At 52.1% G+C, this 12,743-nt stretch overlaps 1 protein-coding gene across 1 annotated transcript in view; it reads left to right on the forward strand.

The window, feature by feature from the left end:
- Nucleotides 1-6,722, forward strand: part of ERN1 (endoplasmic reticulum to nucleus signaling 1) — a gene marked incomplete at its 3' end in the record, with an annotated part of 77,902 nt that extends 71,180 nt beyond the window's left edge. The window contains exons 18-22 of the mRNA XM_082678878.1: nt 2,344-2,491; nt 3,545-3,672; nt 5,285-5,408; nt 5,844-5,911; nt 6,513-6,722. Of these exons, the coding sequence (XP_082535004.1) occupies nt 2,344-2,491; nt 3,545-3,672; nt 5,285-5,408; nt 5,844-5,911; nt 6,513-6,722 (678 nt within the window). The remainder of the gene's footprint in view (nt 1-2,343; nt 2,492-3,544; nt 3,673-5,284; nt 5,409-5,843; nt 5,912-6,512) is intronic.
- Nucleotides 6,723-12,743: the final 6,021 nt, after the last annotated feature.

The following is a 12,743-nucleotide window of genomic DNA, read 5'->3' on the forward strand; positions in this document are numbered from 1 at the left end:
TTATTTATATTCCTTTTCTCTCTCTCTCTCTGTGGACTCACGGATTTAAAAAAAATAGCAGTATAATCCATTGTAGTCCTTACTCATTTTTGTTTGTTTTTGGTTTTGTTCCTATTCCTTTTGGTACTCAGATTGTTCCAGTTTGGCCAGCAGGAGCCCCTTCACGCTGGCTTCTGCATCCTTTTGCTGAGAGCCCAGTCATGTTTGAGCACCTTGCTTTCTAGCCCAGTAAGACATTGGAGGATTATGTGGCGTTCCCTGATCAGACCTGGATGGGATCAGCCATCCTAAAATAGATTAGATTCAGTGGAGCCTCTTATCCTACTCACGGGGGACCGCAGCTGGTCAGTTAATCAAAAAGGTCAGTTACGATGAAAAATCATAAGGAAATACATACACACCTTAAACATTTTATTTTGACTTAAAGTAAGTCATGTGACTCTTTAAGGAAGTCTTTGATGTAAGACAAGATCTTTTTTTTGACTTGGGTCCAACTGAATGGAGTTGTTCGTTTCCTCTCTTGTATGCAGCCCACTCACATGCCTTCTGTGACTTCTAGATCGAGACTCAGACATTTCAGACACCTCCTAAGTGATTTGAAAGCAGAATCCTAGCTTTCAGCTATTTATGTCCTGTCGCTTACAGTTGAGTCTCCCACATCTAATTCCACAGCAGTTTTTGTAGCAACTCCCTCGCATTGAGTCTTTCCAAAGATTCAGCTTACCTCAGACTTGGCGGCCCGTGTATTCTATCAGCTTATGGAGTATTTAAACTACAAGGACAAGTGGCAGAAATGAGTTTGGGAAAGAACATAACTGAGCCTAGAGATGAGCCCATAGGGTTGGGGGCAGAGGGGCCCAGCATGTGGGACGCAAGCCCCCAGGGGGCAGCATGAGTGGTAAGGATGCTGGGGAGTCAGGCAGCCTGGGCTGCAGGAAACGGAAAACGGAGAGCATTAACGACACAGTCAGTAGGTGAGAAGTGGCCACCAGGTGAGCGCTTCAGTGGTGGTGGACTTGTTCCTCCTGTCCTGAATCTGTCACCCACCTAAGGAACATTCTGATGAAGTAGAACAAAGATGACTGGGCTCGGGAATAAGACCTGCATCTTGTCCTGGTTTGTCGCTATCCAGCAGTGACCCTGGGCTTGTCATTGAGCCTTTCTGTCCGTGTCTTCATCTGGGGATGGTGACATTTGCTCTGCTCACCTCACAGGGCTCTTGTGAAGGGTGTGTTTTCTCCAGTGAGGAAGGCGACGAGCTCCTGGCTTTCTCTCGCTAGAGCCTCACGTTGTCTGGTGGAGAATCCGAGTGGCGGGGCCTGACGTGAGGGACCCACGCCGTGCTCGGGAACCATCCCAGTGTAACACCCCATGTAGACATGCTAGGCGTCATACACACACATTTCATCTGTAGGCATGGAATGGTTTCACGGGATAAGTGAGACGTGGTATTAGATAACATCAAAGTGAGCTCACTGGAAATTTGTTAACTAATCTTCTTCTGGGACTGTTTTTGGGTTTTTTTGGTCTATTTTATTTATTTTTTTAACATCTTTATTGGGGTATAATTGCTTTACAATGGTGTGTTAGTTTCTGCTTTATAACAAAGTGAATCAGTTATACATATACATATGTTCTCTGGGACTGTTTTTGAACTAAAAACTTTTTTTTTTTTTTTTGGCCACGCCACGTGGCTTGTGGGATCTTAGTTCCCTGACCAGGGATCAAACCCGCGCCCTCGGCAGTGAAAGTGCAAAGTCCTAACCACTGGACCACCAAGGTATTCCCACCAAAAACTGGTTTTATTTCGTTTATTAACCCAGTGTTAAGACCTGTCATATGTGGGCACCTTGGAAGTCCCTGGGGGGACAACAGGGAAGCAAACGCACAGAAATTCCTGCCCACGAGGAGTTGCATGCTGGTTGGGTGAAGAATAACTAGCAGCAAGGAGAGAGCGTCCTGTGGGCCGAGCACTGGTTTGAGCCACCGTTTTCACACTTAACGTGTGCATCTAATCTTCACAACAGCCCCATGGGGTCATCCTCGTTTCGTGGTCATGGACGCTGAGGCGCAGAGTGACCAGGGGGCTTCCGAGGGCCAGTGGCAGAGCCAGCAGGCATCGCAGGCATTGGGTCCAGAGCCCAGTTCTCCACTGGGACCTCCAGCACTCGGGTGGGACCTGCAGGGCACCCAGCACTGCTCTGAGGCCATCAGAACTTTCAGCCGGCTCTCCTAAGGCACCTTCTAGGTGGAAGAATCAGCAGCAACAACCCCCTCCTCTGCTGCTGAGTTAGAATGAGAATTCTCCCCTGAAGCCCTCTGATGCCCCGAGTTTCTTTTCAGACCTACACGGTGGACATCTTCTCTGCGGGCTGCGTCTTTTACTACGTGATATCTGAGGGCAGCCACCCTTTTGGCAAGTCCCTGCAGCGGCAGGCCAACATCCTCCTGGGCGCCTGCAGCCTGGACTGCCTGCACCCTGAGAAGCACGGTGAGCGGGCAGCAGGGCTCGGGGGCCTCGGGAGCGGCCCCTGCGGGCGGGGGTGGGGCCGGCTCTGACTCCCCAGAGGCCCTTCTTTCCAGCTGCTCGCCCTGTGGTCCTCAGTGAACTGACGACTGGGTCCAGAGCTGGTGGAGGGCTGGGTAGGGTGTCCTCGAAGCGCCGCCTTCTAAAGCCAAGCAGTTCCCGGGTTCCTTCAGGTCACACGATGACCTGTGTGACCTGGGTAAGGCCCCCTTGGGGGACCTCTGTTTTCCAGCTTGTGACTCGTGAGGGTTAAATAATCTGAGGTCCCTTCCTGCCCTGACGTTTGGGGAGACGGAAAGGCCATGCTGCATACACTGGGCTCTCGTGTGTGGGCCAGTGGTCAGCGCGTGCGGCCTGGGCTGAGGACAGACGGGCTGGGTCCTCGCTCTCCAGGCACGCAGCTGACAAGTCTTTCTGCCTGACTTCAGGGTTTCCCGCATTATAATTGGCCCGTGACACCCCACTGTTGCCTTTTGAAAAACTTTAAACCATCTTACTGTTTTGCCCATGGATTAATTTTCCTTATTCCCTGGAGACAAAACAGATTAGCATAAAGGCTAGAATCCCATTATACAGTGATGAATGACTGCTCCTAATACCTTTGTATCTATTATTCTGATCATCTATCTAGACATGTATGCATATTTTTATAAAAATGGGGTTAAATAGTGCATAGTATTTTGCAGCGTGCCCGTTTTTAAACTTCATCTTGACTCTCTCTGCGTCCGTCCGCATTCAGCCAGCACGTCATCCTGGTGGCCCACAGTCCAGCGTGTGGAGGCACAATGGTGTCACCCGAGCCTCTGATATCGAGTATTTCCAATCACTCTTTTTCACTAACCGCGCAGTGAGGACTCTCCTTGGCTGAAGTCTTGTGCAAGCTCTTATGTTATTGGATTGAGTTCCTGTCCGTAGAACCTTGAGTCACAGGGCATGCAGACTGTCAGGGTTGTGGGTATTTGCTTGTGGCTTTAGACTGGTAATAACGAGTCGCATGTTTATTTTCCTCCTTTGTAGAAGACGTTATTGCCCGGGAGTTAATAGAGAAGATGATTGCAATGGATCCTCAGAAGCGCCCGTCAGCGAAGCATGTGCTGAAACACCCGTTCTTCTGGAGCCTAGAAAAGCAGCTCCAGTTCTTCCAGGTGGAGACATTTGTTGTCTTTATCAAAAATTTTCATGTAACCTTTCCAGTTTTTTTTCCAGAAACTACAGCAAAGGACAAAGAATAAAACAAATGACCCCGTAATTCCATAACCGAGAGATAACCACAGTTGACATTTTAATATATTTTCTCCATACGGGCAGACCGGGTTTGGCTCCAGACCACCCTGATAAAGCAGATGTCGCAATAACGGGAGCCACATGAACGTTTAGGTTTCCCGGTGCATATAAGAGTCCATGTTTACACTATACTGTACTCTAAGTGTGCGATAACATTACGTCTGAGTGCAGGTGTCTTCCAGGGACCCTCACACTAGCCAGGTCACTTTGTTGTGTGTGTGTGTTTTTTTTAATATTATTAACATTTTTTGATTAATGTCCTTTTTATTTATTTATTTATTTATTTGGCTGCACCAGGTCTTAGTTTGGCATGCGGGTTCCCTAGTCTTAGCATGTGGGTTCTTTAGTTGCGGCATGTGAACTCTTAGTTCCGGCATGCATGTGGGATCTAGTTCCCCGACCAGGGATCGAACCCGGGCCTCCTGCATTGGGAGCACAGAGTCTTAGCCACTGGACCACCAGGGAAGTCCCTATCCAGGTCACTTTGATGATCACAAGACATAGAGCAGGAATGAAGCTCACACAAAGGGACCTTCACCCCACCAGGGTTAGGATGTAAACTCTCAGTATCTCCAAGTCACGTGCCTTGCAAACACCCCCAGCTTCCGTCCGCGTCACTAGCTGTACCGACGTTGCGGCTCAGCACCATGTGCCCCCCGTGTACCCGAGTTGACCATCAATCCCCCCCACCAAGGCTTTCTTCCCGCAACTGCAAGTTAGACGGCCAGCCAGTCTGACTTCATCTTCATCAAAGAAAGAAAAGCCAGGGCTTCCCTGGTGGCGCAGTGGTTGAGAGTCCGCCTGCCGATGCGGGGGATGCGGGTTCGTGCCCTGGTCCGGGAAGATCCCACGTGCTGCAGAGTGGCTGGGCCCGTGAGCCCCATGAGGCTGCTTGGTGGACCTGTCTCACTGGCCGGGGCTCAGAGAGGCCCGTGCTCAGGTGCATACCTCGGACCCCGAGCAGGATTTAGATCCAGGGCCGGGGCCTCCAGAGCCCACACTCTTGTCACCAGCTTTTCTCCTCTGAAAGAAGTCTTGGCTTCATCTGTCTTTCCTAATTGTTTGAATGAGGAGTGACAACCCTGCATCAGTCATGGCTCTGAGCATGTCCTGTTCCAGTGGGTACACAAAAGTCACAGGATGCGAATCAAAATGGACCATTTTTTTTTTTTTTGGTTCATCGATGAATACGGTTTGCACACGTGGCCCTGTGTGGCATGTATGTGTGAAACACGGGCGAGGCACTGCAGGTCTGAGGTGGAGATGGTCCGTGTGGGCCTCTCCTCAGCGAGTGGCAGACGGGGCTGCTCCCAGGGAAGAGGTGATGGACAGGGGAGAAGGCAGGACGCTTGCTGCCCGGCTCTGGGCTCAGGCTCAGGCAGGGGTGGCCGTCCCGGCACTCAGAGTGTCCGTCCTCTGGCTCTCAGAGCCTCTGCACACTGACTGTTACCTGTTGCCCTGTCTCCCTCCCAGGACGTGAGTGACCGGATAGAGAAGGAGTCCCTAGACGGCCCGATAGTGAAGCAGCTGGAGCGCGGCGGGCGGGCTGTGGTGAAGATGGACTGGAGGGAGAACATCACTGTCCCCCTCCAGACAGGTGACCTCGCGGTGCCCCTGGGGTCAGTGTTGGTGGAAGCGGTGCAAAAGCAGCAGCTGTTTCTGAGAAGCAGACGTGGAAACGGCAACTCCAGGCCGTTTGGGGCTCCAAATACCGCTTCTGGGATTGAGGCTTCCTGTGGTTTGGATACAGGTCACACCATTGCTCTGACGTGTGTCCCAGTTGTCTGAGTGACAGGTCAGTGACAGGTGTCTTGCCCTCGGCGGTCATTTCTGATCGCAGGTGAGAAAGGGAGGTGGAATTCAGACTAACACTGCCGCCCTGGGGTTCAGTCTGGGGAAGTGCGCCTGTCAGTGACAAGAATGGAGTTAGGTCATGATTTGGTCCGATTGCTTGATCCCCAGGAGCCCCAGGAATTGTTTTCTTTCGAAATCTGTTTTGTCTTTTACATTGCCTTCCTTGTTTTTTTCGTAGATCTGCGTAAATTCAGAACCTATAAAGGCGGCTCTGTCCGAGATCTCCTCCGGGCCATGAGAAATAAGGTGAGGGCTATGAGCACACGGCGGTCCGGGCGGGGCCGCAGCGCAGCCCCCCCTGCTCATATCCCTTCTCTGGGGGTCCTCCAGCCCCTCTGGATGAGGACCTCACAGAGGCTGGGAGGCCTCGGCTGCACAGGAAACACTAGAGGCTGCTTCTTCCCCTGAATGAACTTTCCCTCCAGGGATGTTGAGGCGGGGATACAGGTCACAGTGCAGCCTCTGCTAGAAGCGGGCTCCCGGGTGCTACATCCTTTGCTGACTTGTTCGGTGCCTGGATGTGCACAGATAAACTCCTTCTGACGGGGTGGGGGTGGGGGGGCCTTCCCGCCCGGGACTGGCCCCGCCCTCCCCGCGCAGGCCTCGCCCCGCCCTCCCCGCGCAGGCCTCGCCCCGCCCTCCCCGCGCAGGCCTCGCCCCGCCCTCCCCGCGCAGGCCTCGCTCGGCTCCGAGGCCTCCCGGGAAGGAGGGGAAGCGGCGCCCAGTGCTGGTGGGTGGTTCCTTTACGCGGCCTAACGGTCGGTGTTTCTTGAGCGAGGGTCTTGCCGGGTCCCGCGGGCTCCTCTCTGCTGACCGTGGGTCTGTGTCGCCCCCCTCCCGTCTACAGAAGCACCACTACCGGGAGCTGCCCGAGGAGGTGCGGGAGACGCTAGGCCCCCTTCCCGACGGCTTCGTGCGCTACTTCACGTCGCGCTTCCCCCACCTCCTCTCCCACACCTACCGTGCCATGGAGCTGTGCCGCCGCGAGAGGCCCTTCCAGCCCTACTACCACGAGCCCCCCGAGCCCCGGCCCCCAGTGACTCCAGACGCCCTCTGAGCCAGGCGGCCTCCGTGCCGGCGGCCCCGCTGGGACCAAGGGCCTGGTCTCTACAAGCCACAGCCTGGCGTCTCCTGCCGAGCAGGGAGACCAGGCTGCAAAGCCAAGTGCCTCGAGCTGCCTGCTCTGCAGCCAGCAGGGGAGGATGCTGACCCCGGAAAGTGGGAGGCGTGACCGCGCCCCCCCTCCCGACCCACGAGGGAGCTGGGAAGACATTGGCCGTGAAAGCTTGACTATCGGGGGACGGCTGCGAAGGAGGGCCATTCCCAGAGGCAGAGGGGAGCACCCTCTGCCTTCTCCTGGATAAACTCGCTTCAGACTTCCGTTTCTTTTAAAACTCCCTGTGAGATGCCACTGTGTGGGCCCTTAAGGAAGAGAGCTGAGGGAGCCTTCAGTGGTGCCTACGTGCTGGGACCGGGAGCGTCTCTCTCTTGGACCAGCCGGGCCGAGGTGCACTAAGTGCAGCCTCCGCTAGAAGCAAGGCTCCGGAGGAGAGGGTGCCCAGGAGGAGGAGGACCTTCAGAGGGCGTCATCCCCAGGGATCGGAGATGCCTCACTGATCACAGACGCGCCCACAGGTTCCCAGGTCACTGTAACCAGTGTTTCCTCGGGGGTGGCGAGAGCCTTGAGGGTGGGGACGCGGTGTGGGGAGAGGCCAGCCTGGAACTCTGGAAGGTGAGTGTGTGTCTGCGGGTCTCTCAGAAACAAAGAGGATGCTGCGTTCTGAGACAGCTGTGGCCCAGGGCACCGGTGGCCTGAATGGTGGCCTTTGGTGGAGTCGTGCCCTGGGGTGCTTGGGGATGTTGAGGAGCATTTGGGGGCAGGAGGTGATAAGTCCCCTGGCTATGAAGGAAAGCAGCTCCGATCCCGGCAGGGACAGGCCTTTGGGACCAGAGGGGAGCAGGCCAAACGGGACACTCGTGGTCCCCCGGGGAGAGCCCTGGCCAGCAGGTGGGCGATGAGGCTGCTCTGTCCCTGGAGCTGGCAGGACGGGCCAGGGGTTAGAGGGCCAAGGCCAGGGTCACCACACACTTTCGGGCAGGCTTTTCTGTTTCTCTTGGCAGATTTTAATAACTTTATATTTTGATCATACTGTAGAATGCTACATTAGCGTGAGCTGAACTTAACTTGAAGCTTGTGAGGAAGTAATGCAAGATATAGAATACATCTTCTATTTTGTAAGGTACCCAAAGTCCCATCCCCTCCAGAAAGAGTGTTCGTATGTTGAACATTCTCTAATGCTGAAGAGTAAAACGTTATAGCAACACTATATACATGTATGAAAGTAATATTCTCTAAATTATGTGAATACCATGGGGTTTTTTCCCCCTAAAATTAATATAATTTTTAACTTTAGTTTTAGTCAAAAACTCCTCTGTCTTTTCTCTACCGAGAGGCTTAGAGGTTAAATGCAGTCAGGGTACCACGTAAGGAAGCGTTTTGCGTGTGCTTTCTCCAGCCAGGGGAATGGATCGTTGCAGTTCGGTCCTAGTGAACCCAGAGACTCCTCTCAGGAGGAAGAATGTTACTGTCTGGTTTTACTAACTAACAGAGAAATCGCTGTTTCTTCTCCTTGTAAGACGTTTTCTGGTGGTGGATTTGAATGAGGGCCACTCATCAAAAGCGCTCATTCTGCCTTCAGAGAATTCAGTTCCCTTCCTTTCCTAATGCCTAATGTCACTTTTTTTTCTTTTCTCCTTTTAATGTTATCCTACATCTTTAAACCTCATCAGTTACCTCATTTAGACCTGGGAACCCCGGCATCCTTGGTCAGCATCGTGGTGTCTTGTACCACGCTGTCCGTTTTTCAGGAACACAGCCGGACGGTTTTCTTCTCCCCGCTCTGATGCTCCTGAGCCAGCGCCCTCCCGCGCTGTTCTGTGGCGGCTCTGCAGGTCGCTTTGCCGCCGGGCCTGACCGGTGAGACAGTACGAAGTGGAGAAGGTGCCGTGAGCGATTTAAAGGACCGTCAGCTTCCTGTGCTGGGGGCAGTGGGGGGCGGGGCTGTTGGCGAGGCAGCTGCCTTGCCTCGTGGTCGCTGCTGAATGTTCTCTCTGGGGAGTAGCCAGGTCATTCTCAGCAGCCCAGGGTTTATGTCATCTCTCTGTTTTGGACCAGCCTGCCTCCAGGACAGCTTTTTTTAAAATTCCTTTTCTGCTTGCAATACTAGTTTTTAACTACCCAACTTTCTCAAACTCATTTATTCAATGTATTTTATTTGAGCACTTACTGTATGAGCTGGGCAGGATATCGCATGCTAGGGACACAGGTGAACAAAATAGGCAAAACCTTGGCTTTCATATGAGCCAGTGATAGACGGCAGTGAGTAGATATCAGTGCTGCAAAGAAGATGCGGGCGTGGGGAAGGGCGTGCGTTTGGGGTTTTCACCCATCAGATCCGGGGTCAGATTGCCTTCTGTCCATCTTCTCTCCGTCACCTTTGGGAACCCAGTCACCCGTCAGTCCTCCAGGCCACTTGAAAAGGTCTCTTGTGGGCACCATCTGGTTTATCCCATCCTGGTCTCTAGAATTCTGGTTTCCTGTTGTGCTCGGCGCAGCGGGAAGGTGTCTTCCTTTCTCGAAAAGAGGGTTCTGCACCTGCCGCGTGTCCTGTCACTGCTGAGCTGTTTGATCTTTAGTACGATTCTTTGAAGGCTGTTTGACTTTTTACAAGTACACCATCTTCATCTTTAAGACAGAATTTATTCGCATCTGTTAGGGATCCCAAGGACACCATAATCTATTTAAATCTTGTGTTGACCCTTGTATCGAATCTGTCTTTGGCACACCTGCCAGAATTCTCATGTTGCTTATTGAGTCCTTTTAACTTTAATTTTTAGAGAGCTCCACCTGTCACTGGGCACCAGAGTGTCTGCACTCTTGGGAATCATTGGTGTTACATGATAAGTCACTAAACCACCTGGTGGCTGATGTATAAAATCCCAGATGCAAAGGTCCCCTCCCATCTCCCCCTCACTCAGTGCAAGAGTCATCATAGGCTCTTCCCAGGGAGACGTTATTCCGACCCATTACACGTATTTCAGTGGAAGAGCCACAGGTTAGTGGGTCCAGCAAAGTGCTTCCTTTCCACCAACTGGAGAAGAAGGGCCCTTATCAGAGCTCGCCCTGATGCTTTGGGGGAGGTTTTGTGTGAACGCGATTCATTTATCACCGCAGTGAAAGAGATGAACTGGTGGTTGATCTGACCTCGAAGGTGTGGGGGGCCTTTGGGTTGCAGGGCTTTGTCCTCTTGGCCACTTTCTTCTCTGAAGGTAGACTGTGGCCAGGCTTGGATTTCCCGGGACTGTTCTCATTGTGCATCTCTGGTCATCGGATCCTCAGCCTTGAAGTCCTCCAGGAAGGTGGGCTGGTTCCGTTTTCACAGCCTTCTGTGCTGGAAGACAGAGCACAGCACGCCTGTAAGGAGCCTCTTTAAATTCTCTTTAGCTTTCTCTCTGCTCATTTAGCTTCTGAAATCCCTCTTCCTCGTATTTTCCAGTGTTTCTTTTCCTTGGCCACCCTTCACCATCCCGGAGTAGTTGTTTCAGTTAACTGTGCTCTAGCGCATTGGCCTTGCCTGGAAGAAAGTTGCCAGGTGTCCTGTACAGATGAGCCAGAATTCCGCCTTCCAGTGTTGGACCCGTTATCCTTTAAACCAAAGTGTCTACTCGTCCTTGTACTTGGTTTTCTTTATGAAACAGTGATTTCCACGTGTAACAGGTCCTGATTTTTTTATCGGCACTTAAATCCTCTCTGTATTCATTGGAAAACCACAAAGACAGCATCTGCGATGAGCCTCCCCTCAGAGCAGCCTTAACCAACACTTCCAGCCAAAGTCCCCACCCCACCCGCCTCACCCCGTGCTCTTGAGTTTCTGGCGGGTACAGTATTCCTTTTCAGTGTCCCAGAAGCTGTGACGGGGGAGTCCCCGCTTACCTAGAAAGCATTACCGGTCAACTCTGCAGCATTCTCAGATGCAAACCTTAGGTAGCGTTCTTTTTGCAGTGACCTATTTATTTAACCTATTTATATTTATTTAATTTTTACTCTGAAGTGTATCCAGTGACAATTGCACTTGCTTAAAGCACATCAGATTTGCTTTGGACAACACCCCTGACCATTTAAAAACTGGAAACAGAAAAGTTATACTGTATCCTTCCACAAGATGGACGCCTTATAGTAGTTTTGTCATTAAAGGATAAATAATTTGGTTGGGGTAAAAATGTTAATTTTTAAGTGATTTTTTTTTTTTTTTTTAATTCTGTGCCATTGTGTCTTCTCTGTGGACAGTTAATTGTTGGATGGGTCTGTGTTAATTGTGTGATACAATCCTCTGTGGAACCTGAAATCCTCTTTTTAGCTTTGTATTTTATAAACTGCCAGGTTGTACAGTTTTTATGTGTATTTTTAAAGCTTGATGGCGTGAGGGTATCTAAGTTAAACGGCCTATTTTTGTACCTCCTGTACAGTTTTATAATTCTGCTGATTGATAATGGCACCTGATGCTGAACCGACCACAAATAAAAGTAGTTTTAGATTTGGAAGCCAGCTCCATCTTCTTAGAGGCTTGACCACCACTGTCAGACCAGGGGTCGTTCTTGGCTGTCTTCCTGGGTGGGAGTCTGGCTAGTGGAGCCGGAGCAGTGGGCTTAGCGGGTGGGAGGATGGACGGGAGAGGTGTGTGTGTTTACTTGCTGGTGTTCATGGCAGGGTCCGGGGGCTGGAGAGTCCTCCTTAGTTTCTGTGGGCAAAGCTTCCTTGAAACACTGCAGGAAGTCCCCCAAAGTATTGATTTGGGCTGAATTCCAGGAAGGTGGCCATGTTGGGACAGACATGCCTCCTGATGAGGCAGGGTTTGGGGCAGGTGTAAATAGGTTATAGGACCAGGAAATCCACAAGGGGAAAAACACCAGGGAGGTAACTCAGCCAGCACAGCTACGGGAAAGCCGTGACCTGTGCGTGTCAGAAGCACAAAAGACACCTGCCCAGACGCCAAGGAATGAGCTCAGCAGCCGGTCTGTTGGATTTTAGGATCCTGGCAACATGCTCTCACCTTCTCTTACCCCATCCGCTCTGGTGAAATCAGAGGAGGCTCTGCTTTCTCTTGCACCACCAGGAGGGAGCTGCTCACAGGAGGACGCCGAGGGCCCACCGGCCCCAGGACAGCGTAGCAGAGGCTCTGCGTGGAGGCTGGCCCCCTCTGGCCTGCCAACCAGCGTCCCATCCCCCCATTCCCCACCCCCACCCAGTGGGCCCCAGGAGTGCACCTGAGAGCCATGGACACACCCTCTGTCCGAAGCATGGTCCTTGGACGCACGCGGGGCTTCAAGACCCTGTTGGCACCTGCTGGCCAGGTCCCAACACCTGCTTGGGTTCCCCGCAGAGCTGTTAAGCCAGGGTTGGGATGGTGTCCTGGACTGGCTGGTAGCACCCTCAGCTGCTGCTGAGGACAGGGAGAGGTGCGGGCCCTCAGGAGGGAGGCCAGCAGGTGGTCAGGCCGGGGCCACAGTCTCAGGGCACTGAGGTAGGGTGTGTCGCTTTCATGCTGAGTCAGGGTAGGGCTGGGAAGAGGATTTTTTTTCTGAGTGTTTTGGTTATTAAATATATGTGCAGATGTACCCAACTGTATTCCATCAGTGAATGCACCTATCTGACTGTCTTTCTATGTTTGTCCCATCTCTCTTCTGTGTGCTAGACCCATGCCTTAGCTTCACGAGACCGTAACAGCCAACGTCACAGCCCAGCCTGCTTGCCCTTCCCACAGGGCTGGGCACTGCACTGGGGCGTCTGTGCCCCAGTGGCTGGTGGGCCGCATTCCCTTCTCCCTGCAGACCAGTATTTCCCCAAGATCAAGAACATTGAAATGAAATTAGAGCATTCTTTAACACCATACACAAAAAACAAGCTCAAAATGGATTGAAGACCTAAATGTAAGGCCAGATACTGTAAAACTCACAGAGGAAAACATGGGCAGAACACTCCCTGACATAAATCACAGCAAGATCTTTTTCAGTCCATTAC

This window comes from Grampus griseus (genome assembly GCF_964374135.1).
Source record: "Grampus griseus genome assembly, chromosome: 20".
NCBI lineage: Eukaryota > Metazoa > Chordata > Mammalia > Artiodactyla > Delphinidae > Grampus > Grampus griseus.